The 26,101-nt window shown below is 43.8% G+C and overlaps 1 protein-coding gene and 1 long non-coding RNA gene across 9 annotated transcripts in view; both read right to left on the minus strand.

The window, feature by feature from the left end:
- Window positions 1–1,663: 1,663 nt before the first annotated feature.
- Window positions 1,664–3,940, minus strand: LOC309540139. The gene is made up of 3 exons (XR_014223056.1): window positions 3,846–3,940; window positions 2,209–3,157; window positions 1,664–1,883 (listed from the first exon to the last, which is right to left on the minus strand). It is a non-coding gene; the product is annotated as an uncharacterized lncRNA (long non-coding RNA).
- A 3,925-nt stretch (window positions 3,941–7,865) lies between these two features.
- Window positions 7,866–26,101, minus strand: part of MAPK10 (mitogen-activated protein kinase 10) — a 247,710-nt gene continuing 229,474 nt past the window's right edge. For 7 of the 8 annotated variants that reach the window (XM_082236533.1, XM_082236532.1, XM_082236535.1 and 4 more), the window contains 4 exons: window positions 24,403–24,527; window positions 12,024–12,087; window positions 11,038–11,115; window positions 7,866–8,174 (listed from right to left, as the gene is read on the minus strand). In XM_082236533.1, the coding sequence (XP_082092659.1) occupies window positions 8,032–8,174; window positions 11,038–11,115; window positions 12,024–12,087; window positions 24,403–24,527 (410 nt within the window). In that variant the 3' untranslated portion in view covers window positions 7,866–8,031. Of the gene's footprint in view, window positions 8,180–11,037; window positions 11,116–12,023; window positions 12,088–24,402; window positions 24,528–26,101 lie in introns of all 8 variants that reach the window. The other variant, XM_082236538.1, reaches the window with a different exon arrangement.

Consider the following 26,101-nt stretch of genomic DNA (forward strand, 5'->3'; position numbering starts at 1 on the left):
AACACAGCCCATGAGCCAAGCATTCTTTTTATAAGAAAATGAGATCTAGTATATCATATGAGCAGGGCTATTTTTTTCCAGCTCATCAGTTGGAAAAAGACACATTTCTTCCCTCCCCTTGGCCCAAAAAGCTTTTTCCTCATTAAGTTCTTACACATCTGTGAAATAATTCAAGTCCACTGTGTTACCCTCCCTTTATTAAAACCATCCTTTGAAATTCAAACCAGCTCAACTATCAGACTCTTGACAGTGCAGGGTTCTAGTCAATATTATATGGACAATTTCCAGGCTTAAAAAAATGCAAACTCATATTAAATTTAGCAGCCCATCAAGAGACCAAACATTTGCACATACCTAGCAAAACTATTGGCTTCCTTTTCTTAAAAATAAGCCATACTAAACCAGTATGCTTCCCCAAACTAGCCATACAAAATCTAATTCTTCCTTGTAAAATACATACTTGGCCAGTAGCCTTCGCTACAAGACCATTCAAGTCAGACACAACTGAGAACAGAGCTTCCAGAACAATTCCAATGAACTAAGAAAGCAGGTTAAATTTTCTTACTGTGAGGCTGCAGAGGTGGTAAAAGTTTCATCTGCTACTTCTGCAAAGCTGGGACAAATATAGGAACCCCTGCCTTCTTGAAGAGTCCTCTATTTCAGGAATGAACAAAGGCCTGGAGAATTGGCTTTCCTTTTACCAGAACCTGAGAGACTCCAACTGTAGCCAGGTGGAAAAGATAAACACTTAGAATCAAAGCATTCTAAGGCACCTGAACTCACAGTTGCTCCTCACAATGATACTCCTCACCCAGCCATTCCTTCATTCCAGCAGTATAATTTAGGGGGAGTTATTTGGTAAATCTACTCCAAACCACCTGGAGATCTGCAAGAAGTTCCAAAACTACTTTCCTTAGCCCTGTTTCATCATTTTCACCTCCAAGTCTGTGAACTAGACCCAAGCACTGCATACAAATGATAAAATTCCCTACACATAGAAAATGAATATTTTAGTGGAAGAGTTTCGCTGTACTTATTACATCCATATCCCACCTTTCCTCATGATTTTGCCCTCTCAATTTTCTTCTCAGAATGACAGGTAAGGTAGCTTAGGCTGGGCATTCGTGGCTGGCCCAAAGTCAAAAACTGAGATTCTTGAGAAGTTCAACTTGTATCTCCTTGACGCTAGTCTGAGACTCTAACCCATTGCACTACGTAGCTGCCTTATAGGCAGAGATTTCTTTACAGATGGTGGACTTTCGCAGGAGCCGGGCCTACACTCAAGTGACAAAGCCTGGGCAGGTAAATGCCACGTCTCCAGCAGTTTGTGAGAAATACACAAATAAGATCGTGGTGGTTGCGTTTTCAAAATGCCCTAAAACCACTGGTGGGAACTCTGTTTTCTACAAAGCTTTACCCGAGAGCTGAGAGTAGATTTGCCGCCTTCTTCCTTGCAGGGGGGCTTTGCGCCCTTAATAGCTGCACAACAGCCTGAAATTTAAATAGTGCAGCTTTCACCAGCACATGGTAATGCACAGTGCTTTTTTTCTGAGGGGACGCGGGGGTAAATGTTTTGTGAATCTAAGTTTGGCCTCATTGAGGGGCAGTATTTCAATATGAGTAGGAAAATGAGAGTAACTCTAAACATTTTTTTTTCCGGGGGGGGGGGGGGTAAGCACTGGTAACGAAGCAAAGGAAAAGTGGCTCTTAGATGGCAGCAGGCAACTGACTTATAGCCCAGTCTCAGTTTTCCTTTAGTTCAGTGGGACATTATTATTATTATTTTTTCAGATGGGATTTTAATGGGCTTCGTAAAGCCAAAACTCAGTACAGGAACTTCCTTATCCACTTCAAATACAATGTCAATTGAATTATGCATGTTTCTTCCAGCAAAAAAAAAGGACAATATAAACAAACATTTTCAAGAACCTCTCAAAGCGTTCAGTTTTGATTTCTGGGTTTACATTTTACAGTAAAATAGCTTTTTTACTAAACCAGCGTGAATCATTTAATTCTTTTACTAATACCAAGGTGGTTTGCATTTGTTGCCCTCCCTTACTATGCTGAGAGTTGAACTCAAGTGCATTGCACTATTTCAAAGAAAAAGGTTTGCTGTTTAAAGTTGAAGGGCCCTATGTGTTACTTAAAGTGAGTTCAGTGGGGCATTAAAGCTTCTTGGGTTGACCAGCCTTGGGGGGGAAAGTATACTTAGTGGACGCTTATTAAGGCAACTTTGAGTCTAGCTCAGTCAGTACAGCATGGGACTCTCAGGGCTGTGGGTTCAAGCCCCCATGTTGGACAAAGGATTCCTGCATTGCAGGGGGCTGGACTAGACAACCCCCCTGGTCCCTGCCAACTCTACAGTTCTGTGATACTAAGTTGTTTTTCTGTAATAACACCTGCTGCACAATAACCGAAAACCCTGTAGGAGATGTCAAGCACCACTGTTGGACCTTTGTTTTATTCAGCCCGCCAACTTTAAAAATGTTTCTAAATATTTGGAGGGAGAAAACGGGGGGGGGGCGGCTGCATGGGCTTAAGTCTTGCGCCAAATTTCACCTAAAGCATTCAAGATGAATTGGGAGGTTGCCACCTGAATAAAAGCTGAAACCCCTGAGTATTCTGAGGAAATGAAATACAACGTCAATAACACTAGCAAAACGTATTTGTGATTGGCTGAGGTTCAAGGTCTTGCTGCTATGAGCCATACATTGAATGTGGCTAGCCCTGCCTTCTGAGGGAGCAACTCTTAGGTTTTGATGCAAATATCAGGATATCTTCTAGAGCACCACATCTTTGAACAGGGGTGAGGAACCCTTTTCTGTTTGAGGGTCACATTTCCTTTCAGGAAACCTTCCTAGTGGTTAGTGCTAGTGGTGAATGAGGGGAGGGATGGCAATATATGTGCCTCTTACCATTGCTAAGAAGGCTACATTGCAGCCATGCAGAAGTCATGAGGCTATTCCACCCCACCCCATTCTCCATCCAGCCAAGCAAGATGGAGTATCACAATTCAAAGATGCAATTCAGGCAGGCCAAAGCACTTGAGGAAGGTATGTTACAGGGCCAGCAAGACTTAGAAGAACAGATATGAGAGTGTGGCCTAAAAGTCAAAGGGCAGATGTGCCATGGGAAGGATATTCATTTCAGACCTCACCTGGAGTACTGTGTCCAGTTCTGGGCACCACAGTTCAAGAAGGACACTGAAAAACTGGAACGTGTCCAGAGGAGGGCAACCAAAATGGTCAAAGGCCTGGAAACAATGCCTTATGAGGAACGGCTAAGGGAGCTGGGCATGTTTAGCCTGGAGAAGAGGAGGTTAAGGGGTGATATGATAGCCATGTTCAAATATATAAAAGGATGTCACATAGAGGAGGGAGAAAGGTTGTTTTCTGCTGCTCCAGAGAAGCGGACACGGAGCAATGGATCCAAACTACAAGAAAGAAGATTCCACCTGAACATTAGGAAGAACTTCCTGACAGTAAGAGCTGTTCGACAGTGGAATTTGCTGCCAAGGAGTGTGGTGGAGTCTCCTACTTTGGAGGTCTTTAAGCAGAGGCTTGACAACCATATGTCAGGGGTGCTCTGATGGTGTTTCCTGCTTGGCAGGGGGTTGGACTCGATGGCCCTTGTGATCTATTCCAACTCTATGATTCTATGATTCTATTCTATGATTTCTCAGCTCCCATTTTGTCTCAGCACTCCATATATATATATATATATATATATATGCGCATTAACAGGGCTATTAACAACCTCCCTTCCAGGCTGGACCTGCTACAACAGCACTGACAGGGTTGCTATCTTTCAGTGGGCAAATGATGGGTGGCTCAGTCATCTGCCACTTGTATAGGCAGGACCAAATTTACAGAACTGTGTCTTACAGACAAAATTTCGGAAGCTAAATTTAAGGCAAGGCAGCAGACTCCCGCTAACAGACAATCCCTTGCTTTCATCATCTTTTGATCTGACCTACATACACTAGAATGTCTGAAATGGCAATAAGATAGATGAACAGTGATGGACAATTCTCTTGAATTGTGTTTAAAGCCTTTTAAAAAGCCGTCCCATGTATGTTAGTTATGTGTGGTGAAATGTTTATTTTTCTTTGGTTGGAATCATTGCCAATCAGATTCCCTGGATGCCGTCGGCCAACCTACCTCAAGCACCAGTATTTAGAAAGAGATACTTTCTCTCTTTACATGCTTATTCCAAAGTGTTAATTGTTTTAGATGTCTCTGTCAGGCCCATGCTACATTTTCTGTTCCCTAAGCCAAGCCCCCTAACTTTTTAGATATGTCACCCTAAGAAAGAAACTAAAGCCCTTGAAAATATTTTAGATCCCCTCATTCTTTTCTATATTCTGATTATATCGTTTTTGCTATGTCAGTCGGCCGGAATGACACCTCTAAATGAGGGTGGGCCACAGATTTCTGTAACAGTTTCAGGATCTGTGCTTGCTTGGTTTCCAGCTTCTTGCCTAATAATTCCTAACACCACATCTGCCCTTTTCACAGCTGCAGTACAGTCAACCGATGTTTTCGGTAAACACTCTATGATCTCAAGGTTATCTGTCTTTCCTTGCTGGCTGCAGATTACTGACTTTCGTTTTATCTTTTCCCAATGAACATGGCTTGGCACTTACATGGAACTTCATCTGCCATTCTATCCCCCAGCCACGCATTCAGGAGAGTTTTCTCAAACTCTCTGATGGGATTTCGCCCCCCGCCCCTGAGTAACTTAGTATCACCAGCGAGTCTGGATGCTTCAACGCTGTTATGGATTGTGGCTTCTGATATTGACAAGCTAATGGTCTTCAGTTCCAAAAGGTTCCCTGTTACCTGTGGTCTCAGCACCAAAACAGTGGACAGTGGAAAGTGGCTTTTTAAAAAAATTGCCCATTATATCTGGGCAACAAAATACACAGCTAGCAGATGCCATTATTGCCATTATTGCTTAGAGCATCATTTCTCTGTTATTGCCTTCGTGGCATCCTCAGTGCACTACTGTGTCCCATTAAAGTACTGCCATTTCTTGTGCATTGGGATTTCATGTGGGCTGAGTTAAGGTTAGTGCCACACATGGATATCGTTTCATGGCTTTCAGAAAGAATACGCGGGAAATCAATCAAAGCTGCTTTGTGGCTTCCATTTCAATGGAAGATGCATGTGGTAACTGTGATGCACTGGCAGCAATTGATAGATTGCCCCCTATATTGCTATTTATTTTTATTTAGTTATTATTATTTTTTGCAGTAGTGACTTTTTGCTTATTGCTGCTATACATACTGCACTAACGAAAAGTGTTCCATTCCTTTTTATTTAAGGAAAATTCTACCTGCCCTACATCTTTATTTAGTAAGTGGAAATGAAATTGTCTGGTCATAACTATTTCAGGAAGGATATGCTACTAAATTTGTTTATGGCTACCTTTCAGAAGAGAAAGAATGTGTGGTTCAGTCTAGGCCAGGCATGGCCAAACTTGGCCCTCCAGCTGTTTTGGGACCACAACTCCTATCATCCCTAGCTAACAGGACCAGTGGTCAGGGATGATGGAAACTGTAGTCCCAAAACAGCTGGAGGGCCGAGTTTGGCCATGCCTGGTCTAGCTGGTGTCACTCAAAGGGGTTACATTGTGGTTGTTTGTTTTTTATACATCTGTTTATTTATTTGCCGTCATGAAAATATTATTAGCACTTGCTTTAAAAAAATTTAAAAAAGAATCAGTTTAGTTTCACACTATTCAGCCATGTTAGGAATGGCTGGTTTCACATTGACCAAAAATAAATGTTAAGAGTTATGTTCGTATTTTGTGCCATTTGATTATGGCATAAAGGCTAACTCTTAGAGGTTTATCCCTAAAGTTTTGACTCCTAGTCTCCTGGACAAATTTCAACATAGTGTGGTACATGACACCTCAGATTCTCAAAAATAATAATAAAAAAATGTTGGGTTGCCATCCATTCATGCACACAAGTATCTGTAGAATCTGTATATCTGATTTCCGGGGGGAGCGTGGGTTAGGGGCGAGTCAGGTCACTGCTTGTGTAACCACTTTTGGTGTAGGCCTGGGGAATTTTCAGAGTATGTGTTGCAATGAAAAGGTAACAAAGAGGGAAATTGTAAAGCTGAAAGCAGCTAGCCATTCACTGTCCTTCCAATTAATGTTGGGAATAGTTAAGATGCATTTAAAAAAAAAAAAGACAGAGTTGGAGTTGTTCGCAGCCTAGGTTGGTGCTGCTCCAAACCTCCTTTCTTTGATGCACTAAACAGCTATACACGTAATAAATATACATTAGAAACACCCCTTTCTTTTAATCTGACTCCCTTGCCTTGTCACTCCAACTGGAGCATTCTGCATGCACAGAGAGGCCGTCCCAATGAGAAGCCTATCTGCCAATAAGCAACAGTTCTGGTTATGGAGAACCTCTCTCTGGTGAAGGTCTTCCAGACTGCGACCACCTAGAGGTCCTTCATCGTGAACAAATAAATGATAGGTTTTGGGAACAACAAACGCAGGTGTTCTATTTGCCTCCACTCAATATCATTCATCTTTCACTTCTGCCTTGATTCAGGAGCCAGCTCCCCAACATCAGCACGAGTTCTACTACAAAAGAAGAAGTCTACAACCTTTCTTGCCTAATAGATTCCCAGGACCATATCAGATGAAGAAGAAGAAGGAGAAGGAGAAGAAGAGTTTGGATTTGATATTCCGCTTTATCACTACCCGAAGGAGTCTCAAAGCAGCTAACATTCTCCTTTCCCTTCCTCCCCCACAACAAACACTCTGTGAGGTGAATGGGGCTGAGAGACTTCAGAGAAGTGTGACTGGCCCAAGGTCGCCCACCAGCTGCATGTGGAGGAGCGGAGATGCTCAGATTACGAGACTACCACTCTTAACCACTACACCACACTGGCTCTCACAGAACTTCTACAAGCTGACTTCCCCTTATTTAGGGAACTACTCTGCTTGACCCTGGCCAACCCAATTTGATCCATTTCTTACAGCCTTTATCTAAAAAATGAATGCAGTCACACAAGGCAGTGGAAGTTCCTGGGAATATGGTGCCCGAGAAGCCCCTGGTGTTCCAAGGGAATCATCTAGTCCAGAATCCTGCATCCACACAAACAGGCCTCTCTCCTGACAACTCCCCTAGCTCAACATACATATTCATTCAAAACAACAACAACAACTCAAAATCCATCAGCATTTAACAAGGACAATCCCATTGAACTTCCTTCCTCTATTATTCCTCCAAACAAACTGCTGTTAAAAACAGTGCCAAAATATAGGACTCTACATCATCAAGATTCTGAGAGAGCTTCGGTTTGACTTTTCCCCTACTTATTTAAATTAACCCAAGGACCAACTAAACAGGCTGTACAATGAGAATTATATTACAGATGAAATTTGCATTTTAACCCCCCCCCCAGGAGGTTCAGTTGTCTACTTGCGGGCTGTGTGCACACATACGGACTCCTGCTCTTTAGATACATGTACACACACACAGCTGCTTATATATCCTCAAATGCATATTTGCATGTATGTACACCAAGATACATGTGCAGTTTTCTGTACATCTGCTGAAAACAGAAGCAGAAAGGGTTAGATATGCACACATGTATACACATAAAGGGTTGGGGTTCTGGCCACCTTGTCATGCCAACGTGAAAAAGGACAGTTGCAGTTGCTGGTTTTGCAGCCATTAAAGTTTTGCAAAATTTATGAAAAAAGGCTCCTTTCCCCCCTTTTTTTCTCGTTTTGCAGTAAGCATCATCGGAAGAAGACCAAAGCAGAGCAACTATTAAGTTAAATATACACTTGAGCTTAGCTGCATTTACATAACTCTTTTAAGAGAAGCAGGCTGAAAGGGTTTTGTTTTATTTAATCATTATGTGTGTTTGTTTTTCCTTTATTTTTTTTCTCTTCCTTGCCATCATCGAATTCTTTTATGACCACAATGATTCTTCCCCCCTCCCCTAAATTACATCATCTCCTGAAGAACGTCGGGTTTCGCAGGCAGGCGGCTAGTCACCTGCAACAACCGAGGGGCCCTGCAGAAGCTTCCAAACTGCTGTCAGTGTCCGACGCCAGGGTCTGGTCTGTGGACATGGAGGAAATGTCATTGACGGATGAGGATGGAGGGAGGCTTTCGCTGCTGTTCACTGCTGCACCTGTGCTAAGAAAATGAACACCGGCGTGATTCAACCTGAAAGCCCTGGGAATGTTTGAGAGATAACAAGAGAAGTTGGTTCAGCTCCAGCACAATTCAGTATTTATGTATGTATGTCTGTATTATGATCAGAATCCAAAAAAGTGTGAATGGAAGGAAAACAGTCGCTAATTGTGTTCAGTGGCATAGCGTGGGTTGCCAGAGCCTGGGGCCACACGGCGGGGTGGTGGCGGCAGATGGAGTATGCATGCACATTCAACTGCCTAATGGCGTCCATGTCAAACAGAGGTCACTTCCTGGTTCACATGGAGAAGCCATTTTCAACAGAGCCCAGCAACGGAAGACACGCAGCTGTATTGAGGCAGCAACGGGCATTGAAATTTTGCACCCCTAACAATTTTGCACCTGGGGCAACCGCTCCCATGCTACACCACTGATCCCGTGCAAACTCCACATCTATATTGTCAGGATGGTTTCTTTTTAAATAAATAAAAATATATGCACATTTAAATGCACATGCCCCACTCTTGAAAGATGCATAGTCTACCCATTTTGTATTTGAGAATCCTCCAGACATAAAAACAAAATCTTACATAAGAAACCGGCCTGTTGTTTTCAGAGGCATGGCCTCAGTATGGCTTCTTGTCAGATGATTATCAGTGGATGATTGTCAGAGGAGCCACCACTAGGGGCAGGCACCACAGGGAATCTCCCCTTCTGGGATACTACTGGGGACCCACATGGAGGTGGCAATACACACACACACACACACACACACACACACATATATAAAAAATATGGTGGGAGGACCTTGAGTGAGAGGTGGGGAAGTGAAGATCTCCAAAGATGAGAGATTGGAAGGGAAGAGGCTTCCCAGGTGAGAGCTGCGTCTGTCATTTTCTATGGTGGCTGAGATTAAGAGCTAAATTACATAGAGAGAGGATTCTGTATTTGTGAAGTTTGGGATTTATACCTTTATATAGGTTTATTTTTCTAATACAACCAGTGAACCCTTAAAAAAAAATCCAAGTGCCTTTTATATTATACATTTTTGCAATTCTCCCATAGTCCTCAGGGAACCACAGATATGTGACTGTTTCTTGCAATGTTGGCACAGACTGCTGCAGGAATGGGCTGCATATCCAAACTTGTATTACTCTTCTCCAATGCACCGGTAGATCATTCTTTCACTGCCCCATGCTCCCACCATCTTTAATTTTAACTGACTGCATGGAGCATTCTCATGTTTTCCACTGATAGCATTCCCTCCTACCCACCCCCATTAGAGAAATAAAGTAGCCCAGAAAAAAATATCGCTTCATCAAATAGCTGGTTTCCCCATCCCTTATTAAAATTTACGACAACCCAAACCATCAAATTGCATGGAGCTTAAAATGAAAATGTAAATGGAAGGAAAACACTGGAATATATCAAGATGGAGGAAATAAAATGAAAAAGGGTGATATTCCAACATCACACAAGCAGACTTTTGCTTGTTCAATGAGGCTTCCTCTTCTTCCCCTGCAGCCCCCAGCACCCACCCCGATCTTGTCTAGAGGCCCCACCCTCAACCCATGATGCTCCATTTTAGGCGATGATCCATTTTAGATGAAAGCCAATACTTAATTAGTCCTTGCAAATTACTTCCCCACGCAAGCAAACTCTGTTATTGTTACACATAAATCACCCAACACACACAGCTCTGTGTGACAGATGTGCTTGTGGACCATGATTTATTCTGATACCCACTCCATCTTGAAGAAAGATGACACCGGGCACATGCAGGAAGCTCTTAAATCAAACCTGCATGCTTTGCTTTTCACTTTCTGCTCTGCGAGAATCTGTTGAATCGCCTTTCTGTCACCAGAACTGAAATCAATGCGCGTGGCACTGAAAAACTCCATTGGGCCCATTGCTAATCTGGCAACCTATCATCAAATTTCCTTTGTGCCTTGTCCTTGCCAATTGCTTGCACAGTTTGGAGGGTGCTTTGCACCTGTGACTGTACCTAGGTGGAGTCAGGCGAGGCAAATGTTTAGTGGGCTTTATGAGAACACAAGAACAGCGCTGCTAGGTCAGCCCAAAGGCCCATCTACTCCAGAATCCTGTTCTCACAATGGTTCCTAAACTCTGGTTCAAAGGGGACCTAGTGACCATTAAGTAAGCCCAGAAAAACCTGGCGACTTAATAGTCCACCAGCTATGGGCTGCAGCTTATCCGGTCTTTGACAATCCCCCTGTCCCAGGCAGGCAGCACAAAAACTGAGATTTATTAGTTTCTCAGCTGGCAAGCAGATTTCTGACTGGAGGTTCAGAACTGGAGCAGGACTGGCATTAATCACAATTAAGGTAAGTGCAAAGATAATCTTTAGCCATGGTTATTCTTGGCAGGGTGAATTTGCAGTTTGGGGTGAGATGCAGTTGAAAGGGAGCAGCTCATCCTTAAATCATGGTTAAGGATCTGGCTGGCTACAAGTACACCAACCCAAGTGATTTATCTATGGATGCAGTAACATGCTGGTCATTGACCATAATAAAGAAATGGATGGATGGATAAATGGATAGATGGGTGGAATCAGTATAGAGACTTGAAACAACTGTGTTCATCCATCCAAAGTCCTGACAGTAACCTAGACTCTCATGCCGCCTTTACCAAAAAAAGAAAAATAAGAATCTGGAGTTCAATTAATGCAATTCATCTTCAGTTCCATGTACCAAATTGTCTAAAAGTAATGTTCAGCCTCAAAGCTGCGGCTGCTTACGTCTGAATTAATAGCAGCAGATTAAGACACTTTGGTGAGAATCCATCACTGTACGATGGAGCCTGCAGCGAGCACAAAATGGTCATTCACTGGGAATGAGTACCTGAGGGAGAAGGCTGTCCTTTTACTACACCATTTTTAGTCTTTTCTTCAGAATTCATTACTTCCTTGTAGATTAATTCTGCAAGAGACAACAGAGCCAGTTACAAAGGTGGAGAGGAGTTGCTAGCTCCCCCCCCCCCAGCACCATTCAAAGAAAGAGCAAATAGAATACCTCAATAAATTATCAGCCCTGTAAAGGAGTCTGTGAAAGTTACTAGTCCACATCCATTTTTACCAATTTATCTGATGATGGAGCCATGAAAGAAGAAGGTGGGGGGGGGAGAGGGAAGGCCTCCGCAAGTGATCAGAAGTCCAGACCTCTAGCAAGAATAATCTGTCCCTACTCTTTTGGCCTGGTGGGCGGGGAGGAAAAGGAAGAAAGAGAAAAAGGTAAAGGTAAAGGGACCCCTGACCATTAGGTCCAGTCGTGGCCGACTCTGGGGTTGCGGCGCTCATCTCGCTTTATTGGCTGAGGGAGCCAGGGTACAGATTCTGGGTCATGTGGCCAGCATGACTAAGCCGCTTCTGGTGAACCAGAGCAGCGCACAGAAACGCTGTTTACCTTCCCGCCAGAGCGGTACCTATTTATCTACTTTCTCTTTGACGTGCTTTCGAACTGCTAGGTTGGCAGGAGCAGGGACCGAGCAACGGGAGCTCACCCCGTCGCGGCGATTCGAACCGCCGACCTTCTGATCAGCAAGTCCTAGGCTCTGTGGTTTAACCCACAGCGCCACCCGTGTCCCTTAAGAAAGAGAAAAATTGGTGGCAAAAGGAGATAAAAGGGTGACCCCGCCCACTTTTGGCTCTGGACCTGCCCCCCACTGGCTTCGGCTCCACCCATCTCCAGTTCCTGCCCCACCTACATGTGTCTTCCAGCAGAGTGAACAAGGGGGTGTGGTCCTCAGCAGAAAAATGAGGGAAGAAACAGAGAAGGACATTCAGAGAAGCATCAGGTCTCCTTTCTTTTTGGGAAAAAAATGAGATTACCTTTCCACTCTTCGATTGTGTGTTCTCTTTCATCCAGCTGCTTATCGTATATCTGTGGAGGTGGCTGTTGATTTAAAAAACACAAGAGAGGTCAGATGAATAGGAGCACAAAATGAAATTAAGCCCAGACGTAATGGGACAGTTTCAATGCCAAAACATCAAGGAAATGGAAAAAGGGACCCGTTTCTGTCGCAGCAGTCCTCTCCGCGCTGCAATGTGAGGGAGCTCCAAGAGTCATTAGGGGCAGGCCATTCATCGACTTGATTGCCAGGATTAAAGCGCATAAATGTTAAACCAGGTTGTTACACCCCTACTTAAGGGTGTAACAAGGAACTTCCATACAAATGTCTAACACGCCACCTCCTGGCGGCTGCGATTATGGAAATAGCACTTTCCTAGAAAGAAACAGGCGACTGCACTACTCAGTCCCATTACCGCAGTGGAAAAACTGTGCAAGGCCTTCTGCTGGTGTAACAGCGCTTCCCTCCTCTCCTCCCCCTGCAAGCCCCTCTTGCCCCACAATTTGGCTTTTGGGGAACAGGAGAACCCCCAGAACAACATAAGCAGGGAGGAGAGGGCAGCTCATTCCACCAGGAATGCACTGGTGGAGCAATATTCTTAGTGAATTTCTCTCATGCTCCATATGCAGCCATAGATTCGTCCTATTGTTACTAAAGCCCCAACTTTTGATTTCCTCGTGAACTCGTGCCCCTTCCTTCCTGCAAACCAGCCCATCAGTCTGAGTCTTGTGTTGTGCCAAGCCTTTGAAATCCCAGCCAGAGTCTTCTTTTTCCTGTCGGTTCTGGTATCACGAAGCTCTCTCGCTCAAGCTAAGAGCAGAGCGCAGAAGTAGCCTGTTATGTACTGAGTTGAAAAGGATCCAAAAGGCAGCAGTCTGATTGGTCCTAGAACAATAGGATTCAGAATGCAGCAGTCTGATTGGTCCTAGAACAATAGGATTCAGAATGCAGCAGTCTGATTGGTCCTAGAACAATAGGACCTAGAATGCAGCAGTCTGAGTGGTCCACAGGGGCCACCCAATCCAGCTCCAGGTGGAAGTGAATCCGCAACCTGATTGGCCTACAGGTAAATCCCAGAATTAGCCAATCACATGGGGCCCATTGTGTAAGTAATGTATATAAAGCAGACATTCTGGGGGAACTTCCATTCCTCCTCACCACTATGAGCTGAATAAAGAGCATGAAATCCACTCTCGACTCCAAGTATATTTCATAGCCCATGACAACAGAGAGGCACAGTGAGCCTGGGTCATCCAGATGAGCGAGTCTGACAGCCTGTCACTCAGCAAATCTGCCAGGCCTAGAGCTTGCATTTGCTAATGAGGGGCAAAGCAAAGAGCACAGGCTGTGGGGTGGGGGTGGGGGGAGGCAGGCAAGGAGGAAAACCCAAGGGGACCAAGGGTTGTGGCTTTGCACAAGAGCGGCCGCTGTTGTCTGCTTCATTAGGCAGCCTACTCTAGAGATCAGAGGGGGCTGAGCTGCATTTTATGCCATGTAAGCTGGGCCACTATGGCTGACATCAAAGAGGGGGTGAGGCAAAGGATAAAAATCCGGAATTCAAGAATGATCATTTCCTCCCCTCTCCCCACAGAAAGTCTCATCCAGCTAAAAAACAAAACAACAGCACTTAGTTTGAGAGAGGCTTTCCCTTCAGATGTAGTTTTCATTGGTGACGTTAGGGAAAGAGTGTCTTTAAAGCATGTGTAGATGTGTAAAGCGGGTGGCGCTGAGGGTTAAACCACAGACTTGCCTAGGACTTGCCGATCAGAAGGTCAGCGGTTCGAAACCCCGCGACGGGGTGAGCTCCCGTTGCTCAGTCTCTGCTCCTGCCAACCTAGCAATTTGAAAGCATGTCAAAGTGCAAGTAGATAAATAGGTACCACTCTGGTGGGAAGGTAAATGGCGTTTCCGTGCGCTGCTCTGGTTCGTCAGAAGTGGCTTAGTCATGCTGGCCACATGACCCAGAAGCTGTACGCCGGCTCCCTTGGCCAATAAAGCGAGATGAGCATCGCAACCCCAGAGTCGGTCACGACTGGACCTAATGGTCAGGGGTCCCTTTGAGTTGTACACATAGAAGGAGGAGGAGGAGGAGAGAGCAATTTCCTCCTTCAGTAACCCAGGTTTCCATCAACAGGACCCATTTTCCTATCTCCATGTGCACCCATTGTTTCGTTCCAAATCTAAGATGTATGGGATTATGTGGCACACTTGGTTGGAGATATAAAGGTAAAAGTAAAGGACCCCTGATAGTTAAGTTCAGTCTCAGACGACTCTGGGGTTGCAGCGCTCATCTCGCTTTACAGGCCAAGGGAGCTGGCATTTGTCTGCAGACAGTTTTTCCAGATCATGTGGCCAGCATGACTAAGCAGCTTCTGGTGCAACAGAACACTGAAACAAGAGCAGCACACGGAAACACCATTTACCTTCCAGCCAGAGAAGTACCTATTTATCTACTTGCACTTTTTGGCATGCTTTCGAATTGGTAGGTTGGCAGGAGCTTGGACTGAGCAACGGGAGCTCACTCTGTTGCGGGGATTCAAACCGCCAGCCTTCTGATCGGCAAGCGCAAGAGGCTCAGTGGTTTAGACCACAGCGCCACCTGCTGTGTATTCTCTTTTAAGTTCTATTTTATGTGTACCATATTTTTCGCCCCATAGGATGCACCAAGTTTTTTGGGGGGGAAATAAAGGGGAAAAAAATTATTTTCCCCCCAGGCGCTTGTGGAGCTGGCAGCGGGGAGAAGCGCTCTTCTCCCCGCTGCCCGCCTTCAGACCAGGTCCGGGGACAGCGGGAAGACGCGCTGCGCCTCCCCGCTGTCCCCGGAGCTTGCGGGGCTGGCGGCGGGGAGAAGCACGCGTCTCCCCGCCGTCAGCCTCCAAACCACATCGGGAGACAGCGGGATGGCGGCGTTCCGCCTCCCCGCTGTCCCCCGACCTTGTGGGGCTGGCGCTGCGGCTCTCCTGAAGCCTAGAGAGCGAGAGGGGTCGGTGCGCACCGACGCCTCTCGCTCTCCAGGCTTCAGCAAAAGCCTGCATTCGCCCCATAGGACGCACACACATTTCCCCTTCATTTTTGGAGGGGGAAAAGTGCGTCCTATAGGGCGAAAAATACGGTAAGTTCTATTTTAGGAATTCCCCATCCTCACTCTGAGGAAGAGAGGTGCAGGAATTTGTGGCTTTTTGTGTGAGAAAATGAATGAGTGTAGTTTTTTCTGCCACCTATGGAGTTGGGTTGGGGGAATTCAGTTTGCTATATGTACCTTTCCTTGCTTATTTGTTTGTTTCACACACAAAAATCTTCAATAAAAACTAATTTAAAAAAACAACAACACCAGGACCCATTTCTAAGTTATGTCTTTTGATGAAGTACCTTAATTTGTCCACCCATAGATAGTTCTTTACCACACTCATTTTTATCGGAGAATCTTCTAGCTTAAAATTGGAGTCCACAGACTCGGACAAATGCTTTCTAGCTCAGAAGGAAATTGCACACCATGTTCAGAGAATCGCTTCATTTGCACAGGAGCTTGAACATGCTTGCCCCTTACAGCTCCAAACAGATGCTGGTAGCCATGGTTACGGTTGCCACGGAAACAAAAAGTCCTGAGGCAGCACTGACTTCCAGCTTGACCAGTTCCCTTCAGCTGGAACCTACAGAGATTATTTCGATATAGCAAAGATTAATTAAAACTACAAACAAATCTCTAAGGCAAAAATACTCACAAAATGTGGCACAGTTTTAGCTTGGGGTTCCTGACTGCTTTTTTCTGTTGTGTCTGTATACAGCAACAGGTCATTGATGCATTAAAGCTGCACAGTGATGGATTGCATGATAGAGTGCCACCACTCACCTGAACCCTGATCTGTGCAAACACACCAGCAGAGCCAATCCACTACATCTGCTGGTGTGCTTGCACTGCACCAACCTTGCTGCTGAATCACCTCTCCTCTTCTTCCTCCAAATAAGCAGCTGCCATGAGTCTGGTGTCAGGTGCAGAGTGGCACACCACCAAACTACTTTATCAGTTGTTCTGTGGCACTTCCTCAATGTTCCTGCATTATTCCACCCAGCTCTGCCTGTTCCATTGTATGTAAATGGAAGCCTTGAGGATGTATTGGGCAATGAACGGGGGGTTGCAGAAAGTGACAGCGGATCCACTCACCCCAAAACACTGAAACAAATTGTCTTTGACCTCAAGTGAAGTGGTTTGGAGCCCCATTTCCCCTAATTTATTGGATTGTTCCCATATCGGGTAAACCTGAATTTACAGGGGAAAGCATGGAGTTGTTTGAGGGCAATGTCATTTAGACTACGCAGATTAAATGGGAATGCAAACAGTTGCAAACACACAGTAAACTCTGGTGTGGACAAACCCAAAGAGGCCACTTCTGATTACAATGGCAGATAGCTACCGTGGAACACAATAGACCTTCATGGATCTGTAATGCTGACACGTGTAAAATTCTAACGTGAGATCAACCTTAAGGAGCATGAGGAAAATATACATTCTTTGAGGAAGAGGTTCAGGAAAGGTTTTGCTGATCCGTTAGAAAAGGGATTATCTAGAAGGTTTTCGTAGAATCATTGTGAATACAGTGGTACCTCGGGTTACATAGGTTCAGGTTACATACACTTCAGGTTACAGACTCTGCTAACCCAGAAATAGTACCTCGGTTTAAGAACTTTGCTTCAGGATGAGAACAGAAATCATGCAGCGGCGCGGCAGCAGCAGGAAGCCCCATTAGCTAAAGTGGTGCTTCAGGTTAAGAACAGTTTCAGGTTAAGAAAAGACCTCCAGAACGAATTAAGTTCTTAACCCGAGATACTACTGTACTGGCTACTACAGAAAATGGAGATTGAGGGTGAGAATGCAGATATCTGCAAGATGGAACAGAATATACAATTTTACAGATCCGTATAAAGCTGCTACGTTTAAAGCATTTTCCTGGGACATAAACAAGACCTTAGTAGGGTAAAATGAAAATGCATTTACACACTCATGGATGGCTCAAAGGCTGAGCGATAGTTGACCTAGCTGGGGCCTCCACCGTCCAGAGCTATCTCAAATACCAAGATGCCCAAGCAGGAATCATCAGTCAAGCAAAGAACCCAGATGCTACGCCGAAGAGCGCTGGGCAAAGGGGCTTTGAATGTCAAAGTTTAGTGTGCCGTGGCACTCCTACACACAGAAAAGAAGATTGTGCAGGAGGAAGGCATACCAAGCTGGTCTGAAAGATCAGGGGGCAAGATATTTGTCGATCACATTTCTATGCTGACCTTACTTCACCCAGGGGCCTCAGAGTAGTGCCTTGCCCTTACAACAGCCATCTGTGGTAAATTTGGCTGAGAGACACTGACTGGACCAAGGCCACTCAGTGAACATCATGGCAGAGCAGAGATTCAAATTCAGGAATCAGTTCCACATGCTGCCCACTGGATTACATGCATATCCCTCCCCAGTAACTTTTGGGGAAGTGGCAATTTAAATGAAAACAGTCAACAGGCCCTGAAGGAAGCGGGTTTCCAAAGCTTTCTGAACCCATCTTGAAGAGCCTTATCAGTCCGGTCCATTTCAGGACCAGACTATCTTCCCAACCATGTTTAAAGAGGTCTCTGCATGTTTCAGCTGCATGTAAGAGACTTCCTCCAGTCTGTTGCCGCTTCCTGCAATGCACATTCATAATTATGTGACCTCAAAGAATTAGTGTTCCCAGCTACCTGCCTCCTGGCCTTTGGAAGCCTTAATGCCACCTTAATGGGTGGCACCCAAGAGACACTGAAGCCCTGGAGAAGCTGAGGCCGTGATAATGGACCAGACTAATTTGATTCTTGGTTAATTTGTCGTACGCACGGAAGGAATGACTAGAACTTCCAGGACCAAGGTAAAACCAAGCTCCCCTGTTTCTTTTTGAGTTTTCTAGCACCTGTTGCCATTAATAGTACCATAATGTTGTTTCTTTTTATGCCGTTTTTCTACATGCTCTTACGTTGCTGTTTTATTATTGCCACTATTCTGAGTTATCCTAATTGTTGATGTTCTGGTGTTTTGTTGTGAAGGGGAAGTTTTGTTTGTGGTGTTTTGTTTGTGTTTAGGGAAGTTTTTCCATGACTGATGTTTTAATGTACTTTTAATCTTTTGCTGGAAGCCACCCAGAGTGACTGGGGAAACCCAGCCAGATGGGCGGGGTATAAATAATGTTATTGTTATTATTATTACAGTGGTGCCCCGCCAGACGAATGCCTCGCAAGACAGAAAACTCGCTAGACGAAAGGGTTTTCCGTTTTTGAGTTGCTTCGCAAGACGAATTTCCCTATGGGCTTGCTTCACAAGACGAAAACGTCTTGCAAGTTTGTTTCCTTTTTCTTAACACCGTTAATACAGTTGCGACTTGACTTTGAGGAGCAACTCATAGAACACAGTGTACATAGTAGCCTTTTTTGAGGTTTTTAAAGACTTTGGTGATTTTTGAAGCTTTTCCAAAACTTCTTTTGCAGCCATTTGGTAAGTTCAGCTTTTAAAACTTTTTTGGGGGGGTTTTGGATTTTGGGTTGGGGTGTTTGGAATTCAAGGACTTGGTGTTAGAAAGGGGTTTGCAAGAATCTGGAAGCTTGTGTCCCCCCCCCCCTGCATTTTTATGATTTTCTGTGACCATTGGGCCACTCTGCTGTTTTTTTAAAAAAAATCTGGATTTGAATTTCTGTGTGCTGGGTGGTTGGGGGAACAGTTGGGGTAAGGCTTTCTACCACACATTGCAAACACTCCGATGAGTAGGATTCAAAAGTCAATATATTCCTAAATGGCAGCACAAGGGAAGCAATTGTTTACTATTACTCGGAGGTCAAAAAAGTCAGGTTGGCATTTGGTTGCATTTTCCTACAATCCGTCTCCAGCTTGTCCTTCATTCATTGTGAATGAACAGCATGTCGCCGGAGTAATAATATACATTTCCCTCTAGTTAGCAGCAGGCCACAGCCTGCTAAAGAAAGACCACCAGCGTCTACAACTTTTTAAACCTGTCAGAGAGAGAGAGAGAGAAAGAAGGCTTTTGCCTTCCTTCTGCCATTTCCCAAACGCGTTACAATCCCCGCCATTTGAACGAGGCATCATAATTTTATTGCTCTTCTGTAGCCTATGAAAAGATCATGAACTTTTTAAAATGGGCTTATAAAATGAGAGTTTAACTGGCTCTGGCTTCTGCACCTTGGCTGGAATGTCATCCCCCTTCCTTTGTCCTCAACTTGCAAGCTAATGCTGTAAATCCCAGGAAGATGTTCAGGGTCATTACCTCTAGGTTAATCTCTTGACACAAAACCATTGCCATTTGCTACAAAGACCAAGCTATAGATATATATTTAAATGCTCCCTGTTCCCCTCTGCTGTGCTCCAGCCAATTATTCAGATGCTCCCTTATGTAAATCTGATACTTTGGGCTTTATTCCCTTTTTCCTCCCACAGCCACGTTTAGTAGGCCAAGTGGTGGGGTGGATATTTTTCTTCCAGGGAGATAATGGGTATTATGCACACATTAAATCCCCAGTTTGGGGTTTTGCAGCTTTTGAGAAGAACAGAACAAAGGGGGGGAGAACCCTGCAGAAAATTAGAAAAACAAAAATATCAACGTGTGTGATCATTAATAAATATCAATATGTGTGTTCATCAATTGATGTGAGCAGTAGTCAGATATATAGCACATGTAAAGCACATTTAAACCGTATGCTTTGCCCCCAGAGAATCCTGCAAACTGTAGTTTGTTAAGAGTGCTGGGATTTTTAATACTGAGGTCCAGCGCCGAGGGCCTTCTGGCGGTTCCCTCACTGTGAGAAGTGAGGTTACAGGGAACCAGGCAGAGGGCCTTCTCGGTAGTGGCACCCGCCCTGTGGAACGCCCTCCCACTAGATGTCAAAGAGAAAAACAATTACCAGACTTTTAGAACAGCTATCTGCCAATCTCCCATTCCCACCACCCTTCTGAGTAATACCCTTCCCCACCCTCTCACTATATAGAAGGATCTGGCAACTTCTGCTTCAGTGTATCTGAAGAAGTGTGCATGCACACGAAAGCTCATAACAAGAACTAACTTAGTTGGTCTTTAAGGTGCTACTGGAAGGAATTTTTTTATTCAGACTTTCAGAAGACATCTGAAGGCAGCCCTGTTTAGGGAAGCTTTTAATGTTTGATGCATTACTGTATTTTAATATTTTGTTGAAAGCCAACCAGAGTGGCTGGGGAAGCCCAACCAGACGGGCGGGGTATAAATTATTATTATTATTATTATTATTATTATTATTATTATTATTATTATTAACTACAGGCTTGGTGAGGTCAATGGGGAGAAGAGTGGGAGTCTCAGTGAGGATGGAAGGAAGCGAGGCTTGGAGAGACCTTGAGGGCAGTGAAAGCTTTGGTGAAGGCGTAGAGAGGCTGGCATTCCTTTGCATCACCAGCACTGGGCAGGAGGCAAAGGAAAAGAAGGGGAAGACTGTAAAATGTTGACAGGATCAGCTCAGGGCAGGCTTTGCGGCCCTTTACATGCTCCCTCTTTCTGCCTCTTATGTTGAGAATGAGACAGGTGTGGGGGCAATCCAGCTGCCGATCATGTGACAACGCGATCACATCACCTGATTGACATGTGGATTGCCCTGCCCCCCCCCCGTCAAAGTTGGCCCACAATGTTCCCCACCCCTGGTCTAATGGGTTGGTGGGGAGGGTGAGGTCTGTGAGAATTAACTGGTAAGGAAAAGTCAGGAAGATGGAATAGGGCGCCATCTAAATGTAACCTGTAACACAACAGCTTCCGTTGCAGCAATGTTCATTATCGCTACAGCACTTTTTGGGGAGACTGTCACTGCAAAGGGCATCTGTGTTTACCACTGGTTCATATGGTGCGTTTCTACAGGTAATTACATCCCTGGGGATGGTTTGCCCAGAGGAAAGACAGCTGCAATTGACTGCATAAATGTTTCAGCAGCTGCACCAGTCTTTTTTGGATATCCTTGCCCCAAGAGACACAGATGACTCCCTATCTCTGGTCGTCTTTCACAACAGACATTTCGATTTCAGACAACTTTCACCTGCTAGGGTCATTCTTACCCACAATCACAGCCATGGTTGCTTATGAATGGATTTTTATATATAAGTTGTAGCTCATTTTAAGTATTTTAATGAAGAGCGCAGAACAGAGGCAGCTGGAAGGAAAAGGACACAAACACTGTACCAGAGGGAAACATTTGAGTGAGTTTGTGCTCCCATAGAGCTAGCTATTAGCATATCTTTAAATACTAGGCACTGGTGTATCCTTGTGTGACAAAGAGAGTGCTGTAAGTTCAAAACAAAAGTGGTGGAATTATTCCCCTTGTTTTGGAATAAATGACTGCAAACTTATGATAATTACTGATTAGCATTACACAGCCATGTGGGGTTGATGCCTTTGGCCAAATGCACCTCCAAAGTTCTCAGGTCCCGTTGTCAAAGCAGAAAAGGACACAGGCTTGCAGACGGTGACCTGTCTCTCCATATGGTACCTCATCGCTATGGTAACTGAGCACCTCGCAAACGCTAATGAATTTACTCCCACAGCAACACTGGCATTGGGAAGGATTATGAGATGCTCTCTAAGGCGCATTGTGAAGCTTGCTAGGATTGATTATACCTCCTGTAACTGCATACTAACACCTGACCTCTTCCCCCAGAGGGCAAATGGAGAACTAATGGCACTTATGGTACTACTATGGCTTGCTATTCTCGTTCTCCTTTCTACTAACTACCAACATCAAAACTACAGATTGTGACTGGAAAGAAAATATTCCATTTCCTCCAACATTCCACTCCAGTTAACCTCTTAATGATTCATTTATTTCTTATTTAATTTCATTTCACTTATTAACTACATTTCTCTGCTGGCCAACAGCCAAAGCTCTCTGAGCTCTTCAGCAAATCGAGGATAAAAATATAAAATACAATAACATAACAATAAGACTGTGGTGCAAGCTGCGAAAGAAATTAAAAAGACCTCAAGGTAAAATCAACAGCAGAGGAAAACAGGAGTGCACCAACACATTTTCAAAATAGAGGGTGAAAAAGGGAGAACAAGGCGTTTGCTGGCTACGGAAAAGATCACAATGTAGACACCAGTCAGACTTCTCTAGGGAGGGCATTCCAGACTCAGTGGTAGTTACTATATTCTGTAGCGGTGGCTACATTTGGTGAAACATGGACAAACATATGTAAAATACTCCACATATGAACCATAAAGAAAATTATTACAAAACTGATATTCAGATAGTAAAGGTAACGGTAAAGGGACCCCTGACCATTAGGTCCAGTTGTGGCAGACTCTGGAGTTGTGGCGCTCATCTCGCTTTATTGGCCGAGGGAGCCGGCGTACAGCTTCCGGGTCATGTGGCTAGCATGACTTAGCTGCTTCTGGTGAACCAGAGCAGTGCACGGAAACGCTGTTTACTTTCCTGCCAGAGTGGTACCTATTTATATACTTGCACTTTGACATGCTTTCAAACTGCTAGGTTGACAGGAGCAGGGAAGCAATGGGAGCTCACCCTGTGGCGGAGATTCGAACCGCCGACCTTCTGATCGGCAAGCCCTAGGCTCTGTGGTTTAACCCACAGCACCACCCGCATCCCTTTCAGACTCAGTGGTAGTTACTATATTCTGTAGCGGCAGCTAAGTTTGGTGAAATGTGTGAAACATGGACAAACATATGTACAATACTCCACATATGAACCATAAAGAAAATTATTACAAAACTGATATTCAGATAGTAGTTGACACCTAATGGGATGAGTCAAATAGTGTTTGCAAAGTCACTTAAATAATGCAGATAAAATAGTCCGAAGATAAAAGAAATCCTGATAACACTTTACTAAGCAAACCGGACAAAAAATGGATTCATGAATAGCTTTTAAGATTGTGGAATATGGTTTATGTGATCAAATTCACAGACATAACCAAAACTTGAGCGGGGGCGCAACAAAACGATCAACTGAGAGAAAAACGAAGCCTATTTATTCATTTTTCAAAGAATAACGTTCAGGATACCATTTTTCAGTTCTCCCTATGAGGCATAATCTACTTGGTTGCTGTCTTACATATTACTTGTTACCAGATTATATTCCACATTTATTATTCTATTTAATACAACTAAGCAATACTGCCATCTCTCCTTAACTATTATTATTACAATGAACCCTTTTCTACATTCTGCCATTATTGTTCTTTTATTCGTTTTAAAGCAATTGTTTCACCATGACAGTTTTATCTTCTTGAACTTGCTATTACTGTTGAGGAAGGAAATTGTAGGGAAAATAATTATATTCATAAATAGCATCATGTTTTTACTTATTATTATTATTATCATCATCATATTGCAAAAAAGATTATTTCACTTTGTCCTATTGCTTATCAACGGCATTGGGTATTATGGGAAGGATAAAAACAGTATCTCTTCCAACTTTTTACCATGTTCTAGCTTCTTCATCATTATTAGAATTAGAATTACAGAGCTAAAAGGAGTCACAAAGGGACGAAATCAAGGCAAGGAGTCTATGCAAAGGTTTGCATTGGCAAGTGCTGTGGACTCTGGCCAAATAAAACAAACGACAGAACCAGAGGACTGGAGAAGCTTTTGAGTTGGGGGAAATCAATAGGATGGAAAAGAAAAACAGGGGAGAGCATACTGTTGCCTGACGAGTGACACAGGATAAATAGATTTCAGTCTGCTTTTAAGCTCCCTCCAGTGTCTTATACTTGTAGTCCAGGAGAGCCACAAACCCCAGAAATTTCTGCCCTCCCCATGTCACACTTTAGTCACCCACTTCTACTAAAAATAGAATAATGCAACAGAAGTGATTTAGAATATAAAGACATCAGTTGCACATTATCCAGCGAGTTGGAAAAACTTGTTCCTGTTCAAATCAGAATTAGGAAACTGTCTGTTTCAGTTTCTCACAGTTTCTCATTTTTGCAGTCTTTAAGCTCAGGTCAATCCATTTCTGCATCTGTAACTTTAAAAAAAATTGCCCACATTTTTGTGTGCGTCTATCTTATATTTATTATTATTCGTATTTATAGCCCATCCTTTATCAAACTGTCTCAGGCTGTTTTACAAAAGTATAATTGAAATAAGTACAATTTAAATGATCACCAAAAAAAGCAGACAATTTTGGAATAATGAAACAGCAGCAGAAAATCCAAGTGCGCAACCATGCACGCATAATACTTTTCTCTTTTTTTGCAAATGCTTTCCCCTAAAATGCAAACTGAACAAATTCCTTCCGCATTGCTAGCTGGACGCTGGTTTGTGATAACCGGAAAAGCTTAGTGTAAAGGACAATGTTTCACTTACCGCCTCCACTTCTGCTGGGTCATACCAGACATTAATGTACGGATGCTGTAAGGCTTCATCCACTGATATCCGCTTGGCTGGGTCAATCACTAGCATCTTTGACAAAAGGTCTCTGGCTTGGCTAGCTGGAGCAAGGAAACCAAAAGAGAAAATGTGTCAGAGCAGGAATCTCCACGCCAGGAAGGGGGTGAAGAGACAATCAACGTGGTATCAAATTCAGACAAGTTAAAGCCAGGCAATGCACTAAATTATTGTACAGCAAAATGCTCTTTAACGGGCAAAGAGAGGGCTAGAACATGGACAGATGTCTCTGGTAGATGTCTCTGGTAAACCTTGTTGTCATTCATAGTAACCATTCCAAGATGAAGTTTATGGTTTTCATTTATAAAAATGGAATTAGATTAACACATCCACTTTCCCCTTCTATGCTCTTTATAATGAGTCAATATTCTTTGTATTAAAAAAAAAAATCATTGCAATGAGCACTCATACTATATTGTGGGTGCCTTTTGCGGGATCGCGTGTGGTGCTGCAGTTCCACACTTTTTCTGGGTCTGCAATCTCACGCAGGTCACATGACTTGTGCAGGATTTCAGACCTGGAAGATGGTGTCCTACATTTGGGTCACATCACCTTGGAGAGTATGCAATTCTCAGCAACTGGCATTCTGGGGCCTAGAGTGCCTCAGACAGTCGAGGCAGAACACAACACTTTTTGCCAACATCTGCATTCCTTTACGTTCTTTTCATTTCAAAAATCTCTCTTCTCTGCAAAGTTGTCATTTCTACTGACTGTTCTCAGGTTTAAGAAGTAGGAATTTAGCATATCCCTTCGCTACAATGCTGATAAGGCTGATGGGATGGTAATTAGCTGTGAGGTGCCCATCCTTTTTCTAACAGAAGAACAGTCCCTGATGGAATCACACTGGCAGCATTCCCAAAATGGAATAATTTATAAATAGTTTGACCCTACTGCATTCCTGATAATTTAAAACCCCTCTCTAGGGATTATATCCCCCTCAGAAGGGTAATTACTAGACACGTAATCAACAAATCCAATCATATTGGAGTCTGAAGCAGGAGACCACAATTCAGAATCACAAAAATACCTTCCAGGTCTCTGGGAATACACCGGTGAAAATTGGAGAAATAATATTATTATTCCATAACGATAATTTTACTATTTATACCCCGTCCATCTGACTGCATTGCCCCAGCCACTCTGGGCAGCTTCCAACATATATAAAAAAACCTAATGAAACATTAAAAATTTAAAAAACTTCCTGATACAGGGCTGTTTTCAGATGGCTTGGGGGTCAGGTAACATACCCTCCAACATTTCTCCAAAGAAAATAAGGATGTCCTAAGGAAAAGCCAGATATTCCTGGGTCAAATAAAATACTGGGATGGCTTCTGTAAATTTGGGACTGTCCCTGGAAAATAGGGCCACTTGGAGGGTCTGCTGGACTTGAGACACTGGTTATTAATGGTTTGGAGGCCTAATAATAATATATAATATTGATTTATTTCTTACCTGCCCTTCACCCTAAGGTCTTAAGGCGGGTTACAGTATTACAAAACAATATTAAAACAACTTACAACCATAAAAATAAGGTGGGTCCTAAAGAACGTTAAATGGGACGCGGTTGGCACTGTGGTCTAAACCACTGAGCCTAGGGCTTGCCGATCGGAAGGTCGAC

The sequence above is a fragment of the Podarcis vaucheri genome (assembly GCF_965113315.1).
Source record: "Podarcis vaucheri genome assembly, chromosome: 9".
NCBI classification, from domain to species: Eukaryota; Metazoa; Chordata; class Lepidosauria; order Squamata; family Lacertidae; genus Podarcis; species Podarcis vaucheri.